Source organism: Procambarus clarkii, chromosome 30, assembly GCF_040958095.1.
Source record: "Procambarus clarkii isolate CNS0578487 chromosome 30, FALCON_Pclarkii_2.0, whole genome shotgun sequence".
Taxonomy (NCBI): domain Eukaryota; kingdom Metazoa; phylum Arthropoda; class Malacostraca; order Decapoda; family Cambaridae; genus Procambarus; species Procambarus clarkii.
The window spans coordinates 7951240-7971002 of NC_091179.1; the positions used below are offsets into that span (position 1 = coordinate 7951240).

Here is a 19763-nt window from a genome sequence, read left to right on the forward strand (position 1 = left end):
AAAGATAGGTGGCGAGGTACAGAGATCTTCCAGAAACTGTATGCAATCAAATCTTGTAGGAGACCTTACACTCTGACCAGTTAAACACTTTGCAGGAATTGCCTGTTCGTATTCCTCGTGCAAAGGAGACATTGGAGGGGGTACATAGAAGGTTTGCCGGAGCTGCATGTCATCACATGATTTGAAGTATTTCTCTCAGTCGTCTTCGTGCAAAGGAGACATTGGAGGCGGAACATGAAGGTCTTCCAGGAATTGTCGGCAATCACCTGAAGGTAGCCAACTGCGATGAGATGGAGAAACCTTGGCATGATTTTTTTGTCTGTCCACTTCGTGCAAAGGAGACATTGCAAACGGAACATAGAGGTCTTCCAGGAATTGTAGGTTTTCACCTGAAGTAGGCCAAACACGATACAATGGTGAAACCTTGACAGGATTTTCCTGTCTTTCGTTCACTTGCAAAGGAGACATTGGAGGCAGAACATAGAGGAGTTGCAGGAACTGTAGGTTATCACCTATAGGTGGCCAACGCCGATGAGATACAGAAACCTTGGCTGGATTTTCATGTCTGTCCTCGTGTAAAGGAGACATTGGAGGCAGTACATAGACGTCTTGCAGGAACTGTAGGTCATCACGTGAAGTTGGATAAGCACGATGGGATGGTGAAATCTTGGAAGGTTTTTCCTGTCTCTCCTCCTCCTGCAAAGGTGACATTGGAGGCCTTACATAAATGTCTTGCAGGAACTGCATGCCTTCTTGTGAAGTTGGACAAGCACGATGGGATGGTGAAATTTTGGCAGGTTTTTCCTGTCTGTCTTCCACGTGCAAAGGAGACATTTGTGGCGGTACATAAATGTCTTGCAGGAACTGTAGGTCATCACGTGAAGTTACACAAGCACGATGGGATGGTGAAATCTTGGCAGGTTTTTCCTCTCTGTCCACCTCGTGCAGAGGAGACATTGGAGGCGGTAAATAAATGTAGTGCAGGAACTTTATTTCATCTCGTGAAATTGGACAAGCACGATGGAATGGTGAAATCTTGTCAGGTTTGTCCTGTCTCTCCTCCTCGTCCACAGGAGACATTGGAGGCGATACATAGAGGTCTTGCAGGAACTGTACGTCATCTCGAGAAATTGGACAAGCACGATGGGATGGTGAAATCTTGGCAGGCTTGTCCTGTCTGTCTTCCTCGTGCAAAGGAGACATTGGTGGCGATACATAGAGGTCTTGCAGGAACTGTAGGCCATCACCTGAAGGTATCCAACCACGATGGGATGGTAAAATCTTAGCAGGTTTTTCTTGTCTCTCCTCCACGTGCAAAGGAGACATTGGTGGCTATACATATATGTCTTGCAGGAACTGTAGGTCATCACGTGAAGTTGGACAAGCACGTTGGGATGGTGAAATCTTGACAGGTTTTTCCTGTCTGCTCTCCTCGTGCAAAGGAGACATTGGTGGCGGTACATAAATGTCTCGCAGGAGCTGTAGGTCATCACTTGAAGGTGGCCAACCTCGATGTGATTCAGAAACCTTGGCAGGATTTTCCTGTCTGTCCTCCTTGGGCAAAGGAAACATTGGAGGCGGGACATATATGTCTTGCAGGAACTGTAGGTTATCTCTTGAAGGTGGACGAGCACGTTGGGATGGTGAAATCTTGGCAGGTTTTTCCTGTCTCTCCTCCTCATGCAAAGGAGACATTGGTGGCGTTACATATATGTCTTGCAGGAACTGTACGTCATCTCGAGAAATTGGACACGCACGATGGGATTGTGAACTCTTGGCAGGTTTGTCCTGTCTGTCCTCGTGCAATGGAGACGTTGGAGGCGGTACATAAATGTCTTGCAGGAACTGTACGTCGTCTCGAGAAATTGGACAAGCACGATGGGATGGTGAAATCTTGGCAGGTTTGTCCTGTCTCTCCTCCTCGTGCAAAGGAGACATTGGTGGCAATACATAGAGGTCTTGCAGGAACTGTAGGCCATCACCTGAAGGTATCCAACCACGATGGGATGGTGAAACCTTGGCAGGTTTTTCATCTCTCTCTTCGTGCAAAGGAGACATTGGCGGCTGTACATAGAAGTCTTTCAGGAACTGTAGGTCATCACTTTGGGATGGTGAAATCTTGGCAGTTTTTTCATGTCTGTCCTCCTCGTGCATAGGAGACATTGGAGGCGGTACAGAAATGTCTTGCAGGAACTGTAGGTAATCACGTGAAATTGGACAAGCACGATGGGATGGTGAAATCTTGGCAGGTTTGTCCTGTCTGTCCTCCCTGTGCAAAGGAGACATTGGTGGCGATACATAGAGGTCTTGCATTAACTGTAGGCCATCACCTGAAGGTATCCAACCACGATGGGATGGTAAAATCCTGGCAGGTTTTTCCTGTCTCTCCTCCACGTGCAAAGGAGACATTGGTGACTGTACATATATGTCATGCAGGAACTGTAGGTAATCACGTGAAGTTGGACAAGCACGTTGGGATGGTGAAATCTTGGCAGGTTTTTCCTGTCTGCTCTCCTCGTGCAAAGGAGACATTGGTGGCGGTACATAAATGTCTTGCAGGAGCTGTAGGTCATCACTTGAAGGTGGCCAACCTCGATGTGATTCAGAAACCTTGGCAGTATTTTCCTGTCTGTCCTCTTTGGGCAAAGAAGACATTGGAGACGGGACATAAATGTCTTGCAGGAACTGTAGGTCATTTCTTGAAGTTGGACAAGCACGATGGGATGGTGAAATCATGGCAGGTTTTTCCTGTCTGTTCTCCTCGTGCAAAGGAGACATTCGAGGATGTACATAAATGTCTTGCAGGAACTGTAAGTCATCTCTTAAAGTTGGAGAAGCACAATTGGATTTTGAAATCTTGACAGGTTTGTCCTGTCTGTCCTCATCGTGCAAAGGAGACATTGGAGGCGATACATAAATGTCTTGGAGGAGTTCTAGGTCATCACTTGAAGGTGGAAAACCCCGATGTGATTCAGAAATCTTTGCAGGATTGTCCTGTCTGTCTTCCTCGTGCAAAGGAGACATTGGAAGCGGTACATAAATGTCTTGCAGAAACTGTTGGTAATCACGTAAAGTTGGACAAGCACGATGGGATGGTGAAATTTTGGCAGGTTTTTCCTGTCTGTCCTCCACGTGCAAAGGAGACATTTGTGGCGGTACATAAATGTCTTGCAGGAACTGTAGGTCATCACGTGAAGTTACACAAGCACGATGGGATGGTGAAATCTTGGCAGGTTTTTCCTGTCTGTCCTTCTCGTGCAAAGGAGACATTGGTGGCGATACATAAATGTCTTGCAGGAACTGTAGGTCATCACCTGAAAGTATCCAACCTCGATGGGATGGTGAAATCTTGGCAGGTTTTTCCTCTCTGTCCACCTCGTGCAGAGGAGACATTGGAGGCGGTACATAAATGTCGTGCAGGAACTTTATGTCATCTCGTGAAATTGGACAAACACGATGGAATGGTGAAATCTTGTCAGGTTTGTCCTGTCTGTCCTCCTCGTCCACAGGAGACATTGGAGGCGATACATAGAGGTCTTGCAGGAACTGTACGTCATCTCGAGAAATTGGACAAGCACGATGGGATGGTGAAATCTTGGCAGGTTTGTCCTGTCTGTCCTCCTCGTGCAAAGGAGACATTGGTGGCGATACATAGAGGTCTTGCAGGAACTGTAGGCCATCACCTGAAGGTATCCAACCACGATGGGATGGTAAAATCTTAGCAGGTTTTTCTTGTCTCTCCTCCACGTGCAAAGGAGACATTGGTGGCTGTACATATATGTCTTGCAGGAACTGTAGGTCATCACGTGAAGTTGGACAAGCACGTTGGGATGGTGAAATCTTGACAGGTTTTTCCTGTCTGCTCTCCTCGTGCAAAGGAGACATTGGTGGCGGTACATAAATGTCTCGCAGGAGCTGTAGGTCATCACTTGAAGGTGGCCAACCTCGATGTGATTCAGAAACCTTGGCAGGATTTTCCTGTCTGTCCTCCTTGGGCAAAGGAAACATTGGAGGCGGGACATATATGTCTTGCAGGAACTGTAGGTTATCTCTTGAAGGTGGACAAGCACGTTGGGATGGTGAAATCTTGGCAGGTTTTTCCTGTCTCTCCTCCTCATGCAAAGGAGACATTGGTGGCGGTACATATATGTCTTGCAGGAACTGTACGTCATCTCGAGAAATTGGACAAGCACGATGGGATGGTGAAATCTTGGCAGGTTTGTCCTGTCTGTCCTCGTGCAATGGAGACGTTGGAGGCGGTACATAAATGTCTTGCAGGAACTGTACGTCGTCTCGAGAAATTGGACAAGCACGATGGGACTGTGAAGTCTTGGCAGGATTGTCCTGTCTCTCCTCCTCGTGCAAAGGAGACATTGGTGGCGATACATAGAGGTCTTGCAGGAACTGTAGGCCATCACCTGAAGGTATCCAACCACGATGGGATGGTGAAACCTTAGCAGGTTTTTCCTCTCTCTCTTCGTGCAAAGGAGACATTGGCGGCTGTACATAGAAGTCTTTCAGGAACTGTAGGTCATCACTTTGGGATGGTGAAATCTTGGCAGTTTTTTCATGTCTGTCCTCCTCGTGCAAAGGAGACATTGGAGGCGGTACAGAAATGTCTTGCAGGAACTGTAGGTAATCACGTGAAATTGGACAAGCACGATGGGATGGAGAAATCTTGGCAGGTTTGTCCTGTCTGTCCTCCGTGTGCAAAGGAGACATTGGTGGCGATACATAGAGGTCTTGCATTAACTGTAGGCCATCACCTGAAGGTATCCAACCTCGATGGGATGGTAAAATCCTGGCAGGTTTTTCCTGTCTCTCCTCCACGTGCAAAGGAGACATTGGTGACTGTACATATATGTCTTGCAGGAACTGTAGGTAATCACGTGAAGTTGGATAAGCACGTTGGGATGGTGAAATCTTGGCAGGTTTTTCCTGTCTGCTCTCCTCGTGCAAAGGAGACATTGGTGGCGGTACATAAATGTCTTGCAGGAGCTGTAGGTCATCACTTGAAGGTGGCCAACCTCGATGTGATTCAGAAACCTTGGCAGTATTTTCCTGTCTGTCCTCTTTGGGCAAAGAAGACATTGGAGACGGGACATAAATGTCTTGCAGGAACTGTAGGTCATTTCTTGAAGTTGGACAAGCACGATGGGATGGTGAAATCATGGCAGGTTTTTCCTGTCTGTTCTCCTCGTGCAAAGGAGACATTGGAGGATGTACATAAATGACTTGCAGGAACTGTAAGTCATCTCTTAAAGTTGGAGAAGCACAATTGGATTTTGAAATCTTGACAGGTTTGTCCTGTCTGTCCTCATCGTGCAAAGGAGACATTGGAGGCGATACATAAATGTCTTGGAGGAGTTCTAGGTCATCACTTGAAGGTGGAAAACCCCGATGTGATTCAGAAATCTTTGCAGGATTGTCCTGTCTGTCTTCCTCGTGCAAAGGAGACACTGGAAGCGGTACATAAATGTCTTGCAGGAACTGTTGGTAATCACGTAAAGTTGGACAAGCACGATGGGATGGTGAAATTTTGGCAGGTTTTTCCTGTCTGTCCTCCACGTGCAAAGGAGACATATGTGGCGGTACATAAATGTCTTGCAGGAACTGTTGGTCATCACGTGAAGTTACACAAGCACGATAGGATGGTGAAATCTTGGCAAGTTTTTCCTGTCTGTCCTTCTCGTGCAAAGGAGACATTGGTGGCGATACATAAATGTCTTGCAGGAACTGTAGGTCATCACCTGAAAGTATCCAACCTCGATGGGATGGTGAAATCTTGGCAGGTTTTTCCTCTCTGTCCACCTCGTGCAGAGGAGACATTGGAGGCGGTACATAAATGTCGTGCAGGAACTTTATGTAATCTCGTGAAATTGGACAAACACGATGGAATGGTGAAATCTTGTCAGGTTTGTCCTGTCTGTCCTCCTCGTCCACAGGAGACATTGGAGGCGATACATAGAGGTCTTGCAGGAACTGTACGTCATCTCGAGAAATTGGACAAGAATGATGGGATGGTGAAATCTTGGCAGGTTTGTCCTGTCTGTCCTCCTCGTGCAAAGGAGACATTGGTGGCGATACATAGAGGTCTTGCAGGAACTGTAGGCCATCACCTGAAGGTATCCAACCACGATGGGATGGTAAAATCTTAGCAGGTTTTTCTTGTCTCTCCTCCACGTGCAAAGGAGACATTGGTGGCTGTACATATATGTCTTGCAGGAACTGTAGGTCATCACGTGAAGTTGGACAAGCACGTTGGGATGGTGAAATCTTGACAGGTTTTTCCTGTCTGCTCTCCTCGTGCAAAGGAGACATTGGTGGCGGTACATAAATGTCTCGCAGGAGCTGTAGGTCATCACTTGAAGGTGGCCAACCTCGATGTGATTCAGAAACCTTGGTAGGATTTTCCTGTCTGTCCTCCTTGGGCAAAGGAGACATTGGAGGCGGGACATATATGTTTTGCAGGAACTGTAGGTCATCTCTTGAAGGTGGACAAGCACGTTGGGATGGTGAAATCTTGGCAGGTTTTTCCTGTCTCTCCTCCTCATGCAAAGGAGACATTGGTGGCGGTACATATATGTCTTGCATGAACTGTACGTCATCTCGAGAAATTGGACAAGCACGATGGGATGGTGAAATCTTGGCAGGTTTGTCCTGTCTGTCCTCGTGCAATGGAGACGTTGGAGGCGGTACATAAATGTCTTGCAGGAACTGTACGTCGTCTCGAGAAATTGGACAAGCACGATGGGACTGTGAAGTCTTGGCAGGTTTGTCCTGTCTCTCCTCCTCGTGCAAAGGAGACATTGGTGGCGATACATAGAGGTCTTGCAGGAACTGTAGGCCATCACCTGAAGGTATCCAACCACGATGGGATGGTGAAACCTTGGCAGGTTTTTCCTCTCTCTCTTCGTGCAAAGGAGACATTGGCGGCTGTACATAGAAGTCTTTCAGGAACTGTAGGTCATCACTTTGGGATGGTGAAATCTTGGCAGTTTTTTCATGTCTGTCCTCCTCGTGCAAAGGAGACATTGGAGGCGGTACAGAAATGTCTTGCCGGAACTGTAGGTAATCACGTGAAATTGGACAAGCACGATGGGATGGAGAAATCTTGGCAGGTTTGTCCTGTCTGTCCTCCGTGTGCAAAGGAGACATTGGTGGCGATATATAGAGGTCTTGCATTAACTGTAGGCCATCACCTGAAGGTATCCAACCACGATGGGATGGTAAAATCCTGGCAGGTTTTTCCTGTCTCTCCTCCACGTGCAAAGGAGACATTGGTGACTGTACATATATGTCTTGCAGGAACTGTAGGTAATCACGTGAAGTTGGATAAGCACGTTGGGATGGTGAAATCTTGGCAGGTTTTTCCTGTCTGCTCTCCTCGTGCAAAGGAGACATTGGTGGCGGTACATAAATGTCTTGCAGGAGCTGTAGGTCATCACTTGAAGGTGGCCAACCTCGATGTGATTCAGAAACCTTGGCAGTATTTTCCTGTCTGTCCTCTTTGGGCAAAGAAGACATTGGAGACGGGACATAAATGTCTTGCAGGAACCGTAGGTCATTTCTTGAAGTTGGACAAGCACGATGGGATGGTGAAATCATGGCAGGTTTTTCCTGTCTGTTCTCCTCGTGCAAAGGAGACATTGGAGGATGTACATAAATGACTTGCAGGAACTGTAAGTCATCTCTTAAAGTTGGAGAAGCACAATTGGATTTTGAAATCTTGACAGGTTTGTCCTGTCTGTCCTCATCGTGCAAAGGAGACATTGGAGGCGATACATAAATGTCTTGGAGGAGTTCTAGGTCATCACTTGAAGGTGGAAAACCCCGATGTGATTCAGAAATCTTTGCAGGATTGTCCTGTCTGTCTTCCTCGTGCAAAGGAGACACTGGAAGCGGTACATAAATGTCTTGCAGGAACTGTTGGTAATCACGTAAAGTTGGACAAGCACGATGGGATGGTGAAATTTTGGCAGGTTTTTCCTGTCTGTCCTCCACGTGCAAAGGAGACATATGTGGCGGTACATAAATGTCTTGCAGGAACTGTTGGTCATCACGTGAAGTTACACAAGCACGATAGGATGGTGAAATCTTGGCAAGTTTTTCCTGTCTGTCCTTCTCGTGCAAAGGAGACATTGGTGGCGATACATAAATGTCTTGCAGGAACTGTAGGTCATCACCTGAAAGTATCCAACCTCGATGGGATGGTGAAATCTTGGCAGGTTTTTCCTCTCTGTCCACCTCGTGCAGAGGAGACATTGGAGGCGGTACATAAATGTCGTGCAGGAACTTTATGTAATCTCGTGAAATTGGACAAACACGATGGAATGGTGAAATCTTGTCAGGTTTGTCCTGTCTGTCCTCCTCGTCCACAGGAGACATTGGAGGCGATACATAGAGGTCTTGCAGGAACTGTACGTCATCTCGAGAAATTGGACAAGAACGATGGGATGGTGAAATCTTGGCAGGTTTGTCCTGTCTGTCCTCCTCGTGCAAAGGAGACATTGGTGGCGATACATAGAGGTCTTGCAGGAACTGTAGGCCATCACCTGAAGGTATCCAACCACGATGGGATGGTAAAATCTTAGCAGGTTTTTCTTGTCTCTCCTCCACGTGCAAAGGAGACATTGGTGGCTGTACATATATGTCTTGCAGGAACTGTAGGTCATCACGTGAAGTTGGACAAGCACGTTGGGATGGTGAAATCTTGACAGGTTTTTCCTGTCTGCTCTCCTCGTGCAAAGGAGACATTGGTGGCGGTACATAAATGTCTCGCAGGAGCTGTAGGTCATCACTTGAAGGTGGCCAACCTCGGTGTGATTCAGAAACCTTGGTAGGATTTTCCTGTCTGTCCTCCTTGGGCAAAGGAGACATTGGAGGCGGGACATATATGTTTTGCAGGAACTGTAGGTCATCTCTTGAAGGTGGACAAGCACGTTGGGATGGTGAAATCTTGGCAGGTTTTTCCTGTCTCTCCTCCTCATGCAAAGGAAACATTGGTGGCGGTACATATATGTCTTGCATGAACTGTACGTCATCTCGAGAAATTGGACAAGCACGATGGGATGGTGAAATCTTGGCAGGTTTGTCCTGTCTGTCCTCGTGCAATGGAGACGTTGGAGGCGGTACATAAATGTCTTGCAGGAACTGTACGTCGTCTCGAGAAATTGGACAAGCACGATGGGACTGTGAAGTCTTGGCAGGTTTGTCCTGTCTCTCCTCCTCGTGCAAAGGAGACATTGGTGGCGATACATAGAGGTCTTGCAGGAACTGTAGGCCATCACCTGAAGGTATCCAACCACGATGGGATGGTGAAACCTTGGCAGGTTTTTCCTCTCTCTCTTCGTGCAAAGGAGACATTGGCGGCTGTACATAGAAGTCTTTCAGGAACTGTAGGTCATCACTTTGGGATGGTGAAATCTTGGCAGTTTTTTCATGTCTGTCCTCCTCTTGCAAAGGAGACATTGGAGGCGGTACAGAAATGTCTTGCCGGAACTGTAGGTAATCACGTGAAATTGGACAAGCACGATGGGATGGAGAAATCTTGGCAGGTTTGTCCTGTCTGTCCTCCGTGTGCAAAGGAGACATTGGTGGCGATATATAGAGGTCTTGCATTAACTGTAGGCCATCACCTGAAGGTATCCAACCACGATGGGATGGTAAAATCCTGGCAGGTTTTTCCTGTCTCTCCTCCACGTGCAAAGGAGACATTGGTGACTGTACATATATGTCTTGCAGGAACTGTAGGTAATCACGTGAAGTTGGATAAGCACGTTGGGATGGTGAAATCTTGGCAGGTTTTTCCTGTCTGCTCTCCTCGTGCAAAGGAGACATTGGTGGCGGTACATAAATGTCTTGCAGGAGCTGTAGGTCATCACTTGAAGGTGGCCAACCTCGATGTGATTCAGAAACCTTGGCAGTATTTTCCTGTCTGTCCTCTTTGGGCAAAGAAGACATTGGAGACGGGACATAAATGTCTTGCAGGAACCGTAGGTCATTTCTTGAAGTTGGACAAGCACGATGGGATGGTGAAATCATGGCAGGTTTTTCCTGTCTGTTCTCCTCGTGCAAAGGAGACATTGGAGGATGTACATAAATGTCTTGCAGGAACTGTAAGTCATCTCTTAAAGTTGGAGAAGCACAATTGGATTTTGAAATCTTGACAGGTTTGTCCTGTCTGTCCTCATCGTGCAAAGGAGACATTGGAGGCGATACATAAATGTCTTGGAGGAGTTCTAGGTCATCACTTGAAGGTGGAAAACCCCGATGTGATTCAGAAATCTTTGCAGGATTGTCCTGTCTGTCTTCCTCGTGCAAAGGAGACACTGGAAGCGGTACATAAATGTCTTGCAGGAACTGTTGGTAATCACGTAAAGTTGGACAAGCACGATGGGATGGTGAAATTTTGGCAAGTTTTTCCTGTCTGTCCTTCTCGTGCAAAGGAGACATTGGTGGCGATACATAAATGTCTTGCAGGAACTGTAGGTCATCACCTGAAAGTATCCAACCTCGATGGGATGGTGAAATCTTGGCAGGTTTTTCCTCTCTGTCCACCTCGTGCAGAGGAGACATTGGAGGCGGTACATAAATGTCGTGCAGGAACTTTATGTCATCTCGTGAAATTGGACAAACACGATGGAATGGTGAAATCTTGTCAGGTTTGTCCTGTCTGTCCTCCTCGTCCACAGGAAACATTGGAGGCGATACATAGAGGTCTTGCAGGAACTGTACGTCATCTCGAGAAATTGGACAAGAACGATGGGATGGTGAAATCTTGGCAGGTTTGTCCTGTCTGTCCTCCTCGTGCAAAGGAGACATTGGTGGCGATACATAGAGGTCTTGCAGGAACTGTAGGCCATCACCTGAAGGTATCCAACCACGATGGGATGGTAAAATCTTAGCAGGTTTTTCTTGTCTCTCCTCCACGTGCAAAGGAGACATTGGTGGCTGTACATATATGTCTTGCAGGAACTGTAGGTCATCACGTGAAGTTGGACAAGCACGTTGGGATGGTGAAATCTTGACAGGTTTTTCCTGTCTGCTCTCCTCGTGCAAAGGAGACATTGGAGGCGGGACATATATGTTTTGCAGGAACTGTAGGTCATCTCTTGAAGGTGGACAAGCACGTTGGGATGGTGAAATCTTGGCAGGTTTTTCCTGTCTCTCCTCCTCATGCAAAGGAGACATTGGTGGCGGTACATATATGTCTTGCATGAACTGTACGTCATCTCGAAAAATTGGACAAGCACGATGGGATGGTGAAATCTTGGCAGGTTTGTCCTGTCTGTCCTCGTGCAATGGAGACATTGGTGGCGATACATAGAGGTCTTGCAGGAACTGTAGGCCATCACCTGAAGGTATCCAACCACGATGGGATGGTGAAACCTTGGCAGGTTTTTCCTCTCTCTCTCCGTGCAAAGGAGACATTGGTGGCTGTACATATATGTCTTGCAGGAACTGTAAGTCATCTCTTAAAGTTGGAGAAGCACAATTGGATTTTGAAATCCTGACAGGTTTGTCCTGTCTGTCCTCATCGTGCAAAGGAGACATTGGAGGCGATACATAAATGTCTTGCAGGAGTTCTAGGTCATCACTTGAAGGTTGAAAACCCCGATGTGATTCAGAAATCTTTGCAGGATTGTCCTGTCTGTCTTCCTCGTGCAAAGGAGACATTGGAAGCGGTACATAGATGTCTTGCAGGAACTGTAGGTCATCACGTGAAGTTGGACAAGCAGGATGGGATGGTGAAATCATGGCAGGTTTTTCCTGTCTGTCTTCCTCTTGCAGAGGAGACATTGGAGGCGGAACATAAATGTCTTGCATGAACTGTAGGTCATCACCTGATAGTATCCAGCCTCGATAGGATGGTGAAATCTTGGCAGGTTTTTCCTGTCTGCCAACCTCGTGCAAAGGAGACATTGGAGGCGGTACATAAATGTCTTGCAGGAACTGTTGGTAATCACGTGAAGTTGGACAAGCACGATGGGATTTTGAAATCTTGGCAGGTTTGTCCTGTCTCTCCTCCTCGTGCAAAGGAGATATTGGAGGCGATACATAGAGGTCTTGCAGGATCTGTAGGCCATCACCTGAAGGTATCCAACCACGATGGGATGGTGAAACCTTGGCAGGTTTTTCCTGTCTGCTCTCCTCGTGCAAAGGAGACATTGGCGGCGGTACATAGAGGTCTTTCAGGAGCTGTAGGTCATCACTTTGGGATGGTGAAATCTTGGCAGTTTTTCCTGTCTGTCCTCCTCGTGCCTCCAAGGAGACATTGGAGGCGGTACACAAATGTCTTGCAGGAACTGTACGTCATCTCGAGAAATTGGACAAGCACGATGGGATGGTGAAATCTTGTCAGGTTTGTCCTGTCTGTCCTCCTCGTGCAAAGGAGACATTGGTGGCTGTACATATATGTCTTGCAGGTCCTGTAGGTCATCACTTGAAGATGGCCAACCTCGATGTGATTCAGAAACCTTGTCAGTATTTTGCTGTCTGTCCTCTTTGGCCAAAGGAGACATTAGAGGCGGTACATAAATGTCTTGCAGGAACTGTAGGTCATCACTTGAAGGTGGCCAACCTCGATGTGATTCAGAAACCTTGGCAGGATTTTCCTGTCTGTCCTCTTTGGCCAAAGGAGACATTGGAGGCGGTACATAAATGTCTTGCAGAAACTGTAGGCCATCACCTGAAGGTATCCAACCACGATGGGATGGTAAAATCTTGTCAGGTTTTTCTTGTCTCTCCTTCACGTGCAAAGGAGACATTGGTGGCTGTACATTTATGTCTTGCAGGAACTGTAGGTAATCACGTGAAGTTGGACAAGCACGTTGGGATGGTGAAATCTTGGCAGGTTTCTCCGGTCTCTCCTTCACATGCAAAGGAGACATTGGAGGCGGAACATAAATATCTTGCAGGAACTGTAGGTCATCTCTTGAAGTTGGACAAGCACGATGGGATTTTGAAATCTTGGCAGGTTTGTCCTGTCTCCCCAGCAAACACAAATCATCTACACAACGTTCGCCTATCTCTTCCCATAGGTGTGGGAATGATTTGCATTGAGAATGGTGCAGGAGAGCCTTTGAGAAACTTTTACTCAAAAAATCCAAACACAAAGGTTTAATTATAAATAGTTTTTCTACAATTATTTTCTTCCAAATGTAAAACAAATAGTTTTTACATGTTTAAATATAAAATTTATGGTGTTTTTTTGTAAAATTCATTAATAAATTGTGAATGATATATATTGGCTGAGTGAAACCTTTAAAATCCATTTAGTTATAATATGAACAGAAAAAAGTAGTTTTCCAAATTTTCTAAAAATCGCTCTTTTTAACACAATTTGACTCCTTATGCATTCCACTAAACACTAATATCATGTTTAAATATATAATTTATGTATTATTCCCTAAGATAATTTATATAAATTATAAAAGTTGCTGGAAAGTGGTGAGAAAGAATCTGAAAACGTTTTGTTGTCTTATATTGGCGTGTTCTTATTAACTAGAGTGAGTAAGAGTGAGCGAGAGTGGGTAAGAGTGAGTAAGAGTGACTGAAGGTGAGTGAGAGTGCCAGAGAGTGTGTAAGTGTGAGTAAGAGTGACTGAGAGTGAGTAAGAGTGACAGAGTGAGTAAGAGTGAGAGTAAGGGTGACAGAATGAGTAAGAGTGAGAGTAAAGTGATTGAGAGTAAGGGTGAGTATGAGAGTAAGAGTGATTGAGAGTTAGAGTAAGAGTGATTGAGAGTTAGTGAGAGTAAGAGTGATTGAGAGGAAGAGTGATTGAGAGTAAGAGTGATTGAGAGTAAGAGTGATTGGGAGTAAGAGTGATTGGGAGTAAGAGTGATTGGGAGTAGGAGTTAGTGAGAGTAGGAGTAAGAATGAGAATAAGAGTGATTGAGAATAAGAGTGAGTAAGAGTAAGAGTGATTGAGAGTAAGAGTGATTGAGAGTAAGAGTGATTGAGAGTAAGAGTGATTGAGAGTAAGAGTGATTGAGAGTAAGAGTGATTGGGAGTAAGAGTGAGAGTAAGAGTAAGAATGAGAATAAATTTGTGTTTTGTGAAAAAATTTTGAGTGAAAAATGAAGACGGGTTTGCCCTCTCTACAAGAAAGAATATCACAAAGGACAGCTACAATTATCAGTAAGATAATTATTTCTTCTGATTCAATCCCAGTACGGCAGGCCTTGGTGGTTGGACTAGGCCAAAACAATGGAAACTCTTGGGTTGCAAGAGTAGGAAAAGTCCTAAACAGACTACATTTAAAAAACATGATTCTTGATAGAGAGGGTGGTCATCCACACCCAAATTACACTCCTTCCGTGCCGTGGGAAGAGCCTACTTTCAAAATAGTAATAGAAAGTCTCCCAATGAAAAAGGCTGCCTATGATTCTTCAATCCTAAGGCGCATAATAGAAGAGCAAATGTATAGCATAGCAGTAGCAGGAGCCACCCACATCTTCACAGACGGATCGGTGGACACAGAAAATGAGAGTGCTGGCGCTGCTCTTTGCACGACCAGCTTACAGGCATATTGGAGACTGGGAGGACTAGTATCATCAACCCAAACTGAGCTGTTTGCCATACAACAGGCATTCGCATATATGATTGCACAAAACACTCAAAATGCAATCATACACACAGACTCAAAAGCTGCACTTCAAATACTAGGACAAAAACAGTGGAAAGATAATGTGGAAATAATTACCACCATTTTGTATCTTGGAGCAGTCACTAAAGGCAAAGGACTCAACATAACTTTAAACTGGATCCCATCCCATATTGGAATCCCATTAAATGAAAAAGCTGATGAAATTGCTAAATTGGCAACTCGTCATCCAGTGATACATAAAACAATTCAACCCAGCCTAGAGAACATAAAAAACATCATCACCAAAAAACTCTCACATCTCAACAAAGCCTACCTGCACCAGAGAATAGCTGAGGGTTCGCCATCTGCAACATGGTATCTTCAGGCAACCAAATTAGAAAGGTTAAATATCCCAAAAGGAATCCACAGGAAAATAGCAGTTAGGCTATATAGACTACGTCTAGGTTACAGATGCAACTGGGAGATTGGTGAACCCCGACAGAGAGAGTGCATCTTCTGCCAAACTGTCACTGAAAAGCCATTACTTCACTATCTTCTGGAATGTGAAGCAACCAATGACCTTAGAAGAGCTTTAAGAGTTCCTGAATCATGCAGTGGCCACCCTGAAGCCATCAACACAGCCACTCTCCTGGTCAACAAAGGTGTCCAGCAGCTGGACACCCTCATAAAGACTGTGAAGCAGTATCCTCCCCCGCGATAACAGCTTGATGGTTAAATGCAACCTCAGAATACTGAGAAAAAAAAATTGTACCACTTACGGGCTATTCATGCCCGTGCCACCTCTTGGGTGGCTTAATCTTTATCAATCAATCTGTACGTCATCTCGAGAAATTGGACAAGCACGATGGGATGGTGAAATCTAGGCAGGTTTATCCTGTCTATCCTCCTCGTGTAAAGGAGATATTGGTGGCGATACACAGAGGTCTTGCAGGAACTGTAGGTCATCACCTGAAGGTATCCAACCACGATGGGATGGTAAAATCTTAGCAGGTTTTTCTTGTCTCTCCTCCACGTGCAAAGGAGACATTGGTGGCTGTACATATATGTCTTGCAGGAACTGTAGGTAATCACGTGAAGTTGGACAAGCACGTTGGGATGGTGAAATCTTGACAGGTTTTTCCTGTCTGCTCTCCTCGTGCAAAGGAGACATTGGTGGGGGGTACATATACGTCTTGCAGGAGATGTAGGTCATCACTTGAAGGTGGCCGACCTCGATGTGATTCAGAAACCTTGGCAGGATTTTTTTGTCTGTCCTGTTTGGGCAAAGGAGACATTGGAGGCGGTACATAAATGTTTTGCAGGAACTGTATGTCATCTCGTGAAGTTGGACAAGCACGATGGGATGGTGAAATCTTGGCAGGTTTGTCCTGTTTCTCCATCTCGTGCAGAGGAGACATTGGAGGCGGTACATAAATGTCGTGCAGGAACTGTATGTCATCTCGTGAAATTGGACAAGCACGATGGAATGGTGAAATCTTGGCAGGTTTGTCCTGTCTGTCCATCTCGTGCAGAGGAGACATTGGAGGCGGTACATAAATGTTTTGCAGGAACTGTATGTCATCTCGTGAAGTTGGACAAGCACGATGGAATGGTGAAATCTTGTCAGGTTTGTCCTGTCTGTCCTCCTCGTCCACAGGAGACATTAGAGGCGGTACATAAATGTCTTGCAGGATCACTAATTTCCAACGCTAATACAATACTATTGTATTATTATAAACTAGTATTAAAATATACTAATTACTGTAGTTACTAAAATTTACTAACAGTAGTGTTCACATGAACTAATTATTATATCTGTATAAGAATACTGGAATTTTTACGAAACCAAGTAATAATATTTAACTCCCTAGAATTACAACCCAGTCTTTATTAAAGCATTTCAGCCACAATTGCGTGAAATAATATTATTCGTGATAAATAATTTCTGTGGCGAATGCGGGACGCTAGTGGGTGGGGGGGAGAAGCCATTGTTGTTGGTGTGGACGAGACGCCTGAGTGCGGCGTGAAGTCTCGTGTTGCGGAATTGAGCAACAAGGTCTTGGTGTCAGAGTCTGGGACACGTGACGTTGAAGTTATCAGCAAGAATTACCCTGGTACTCAACATAGAACTAGTTAATATTGTTCTACGTGATCTGCAGTGACCGGCCAACTAATAACGACTCGACATTCAAGCCGAGCTATCAACCACGTGTACGCCATAGCGAGAGTTGGAGCTTGGGACGCGTATTCGGCAAGCTTCAACATAATCAGTACCCCTTAGCTAAGTATATAATTCCCATTTGATGCATCATTAGAGATTGTATATGTCGGGGCAGCTTGTCGTTAGATCGAACGACCTTAACAAAACCCATGTTAGTACCATAACTAATTTGTTTTTCCATTTTCTTGAATATAGATATTTCAGTAGCCTAGTTCAATGCTACGTAATATCCCTTAAATTACAGCTCGCATGTGAAGAGTCCACGAGCTGTTACCTTACTCCGTGTTATTCATCTCCCAGTGTTTCTACGAGGAATTCCGGAGATCCCGAGGATGAGTCGTAAATGATGTCATTGAAATCGTCTTAAAGCTAAGACCTTTCGTATTCATTTATTTACTTTAAAATTCATTGCTTCTGTATTCTAATATTTAATTGGATGCTGATCATGTACACTGGAGATAATACGTGTTTATTAGAATGATTAATTTCTGATGTTAATGATCTTTATAATTACTGGTGATAATCTTCTATAGATTTCTTTAATTTGGTCATAAGATTAGTTATTACACAATGAACTGGTGCACGAACCACACTAGTTCCTAGACGTATATGAAGTTCTAGCAATAACCCCCTAATGTATGTGTTTGGGGCTTTGATTCAAGTTAATTATCTATACAGCCCATTAATTAGTTAAGTGATTATACTTCCTAATATTTAACCTCCTCCGAATTAATTTCCCTACCGATTTTCGTATCATCGGCAAATTTGCAAATGTTGCTACTCAAACCTGAATCTAAATCATTTATATATATTATAAACAACAGAGGTCCCAGGACAGAGCCCTGAGGTACTCCACTAACAACATTATCCCACTCTGACTTAACCCCATTTATACTAACTCTCTGTTCCGTTTGGTATAGCCATGCCCTAATCCAGCTTAATATTGCACCCCCAATACCATGAGACTCTATCTTTTAATCAGTCTTTCATGTGGCACTGTATCAAAAGTTTTGCTAAAGTCAAGGTACACAACATCACAATCCTTACCACTATCAACTGCCTCAACTATGCTAGAATAAAAAGATAACACATTTGTTAAACATGAACGGCCATTTATAAAACCATGTTGCGACTCAATTATTAATTTATGTTTTTCAAGATGAAATTTATGTTTTTCAAGATGATATTTACCAAGATCTTAACTAAATCGAAACTAATCCACTTTATAACTATTGTTTCGTGTTCTGTTTTGTGTTGATGCTTTTAGTACCCTTTTAATATCCCTTATGTTATATATATTTATTCACTTGTACACCTCTATCATGTCACCCCTAATTCTTTCCCTTTCTAGATAATATAATTATAGCTTAGGAACATAAGAATAAAGCCAACAGCAGAAAGCCTATTGGCCCATACGAGGCAGCTCCTATTTATAACCAATCTCCTTTGTTACATACATTCATTCACTTATACACCTCTATAATGTCACTCCATAATTACCCGCCTTTCTAAAGAACATAATTAAAGCTTAAGAACATAAGAATAAAGGCACCGGCAGAAAGCCTATTGGCCCATACGAGGCAGCTCCTATTTATAATCAACCTATCTAGAACGATGGGATGCAGAAATGCAGGTAACTGCAGAATGCACCTCCGCAACGTTATGCGATTATTGGCTCCACAAATCAATCACCCTGTTACCGAATCAGGTTTTACCCAGGTGTTTCCTAAATCTGAACATACGAATAAAGGTAACCGCATTGGTCTTATTGGCGCTGAACACACGAGGCAGTTCCTATTTATAAGCAGAATATATATATATATATATATATATATATATATATATATATATATATATATATATATATATATATATATATATATATATATATATATATATATATATATATATATATATATATATATATATATATATATATATATATATATATATATATATATATATATATATATATGTATATATATATATATATATATATATATATATATATATATATATATATATATATATATATATATATATATATATATATATATATATATATATATATATATGTCGTACCTAGTAGCCAGAATGCACTTCTCAGCCTACTATGCAAGGCCCAATTTGCCTAATAAGCTAAGTTTTCATGAATTAATTGTTTTTCGACTACCTAACCTACCTAACCTAACCTAACCTAACGTTTTCGGCTACCTAACCTAACCTAACCTAGAAAGATAGGTTAGGTTAGGTTAGGTAGGGTTGGTTAGGTTTGGTCATATATCTACGTTAATTTTAACTGCAATAAAAAAAATTGACCTCATACGTAATGAAATGGGTAGCTTTATCATTTCATTAGAAAAAAATTAGAGAAAATATAATAATTCAGGAAAACTTGGCTTATTAGGCAAATTGGGCCTTGCATAATAGGCCGAGAAGTGCATTCTGGCTACTAGGTACGACATATATATATATATATATATATATATATATATATATATATATATATATATATATATATATATATATATATATATATATATATATTATTAAATATGACCGAAAAAGTAAGATTAATAATTCTAACACGAATTTTCTCATTCTTTCGTACATTACGCTTCACTGTTGGAGGTAAATCAAAAATCACTTCTCCAAAATTCATTTTTATTTCTAATCTGACGCGACACGGGCGCGTTTCGTAAAACTTATTACATTTTCAAAGACTTCACAAATACACAACTGATTAGAACTTGCGTTTCTCTGATTTTATATCTACATTTGAGTGAGGTGGGAAGGGTGATGTGGCATTAACACAAGACAGAACAATAGGGGATATTAATAGGGTATTAAAAATATCAACACAAGACAGAACAGAAACAATGGGTATTGAATAGAAGTGTTTGTAGAAAGCCTATTGGTCCATATTTCTTGATGCTTCTATATTGGAGCGGA

The 19763-nt window shown here is 43.5% G+C and overlaps 1 protein-coding gene across 1 annotated transcript; it reads right to left on the reverse strand.

The window, feature by feature from the left end:
- Positions 1 to 1039: 1039 nt before the first annotated feature.
- On the reverse strand, positions 1040 to 15990 carry LOC138369883 (fibrous sheath CABYR-binding protein-like). Its single transcript, XM_069333628.1, has 7 exons — positions 15781 to 15990; positions 10515 to 10731; positions 9325 to 9455; positions 4168 to 4404; positions 3330 to 3546; positions 1509 to 1856; positions 1040 to 1110 (listed from the first exon to the last, which is right to left on the reverse strand). Exons 1-7 carry the CDS (start codon positions 15988 to 15990, stop codon positions 1040 to 1042), a joined length of 1431 nt encoding a protein of 476 aa, XP_069189729.1.
- Between the last annotated feature and the right edge of the window lie 3773 nt (positions 15991 to 19763).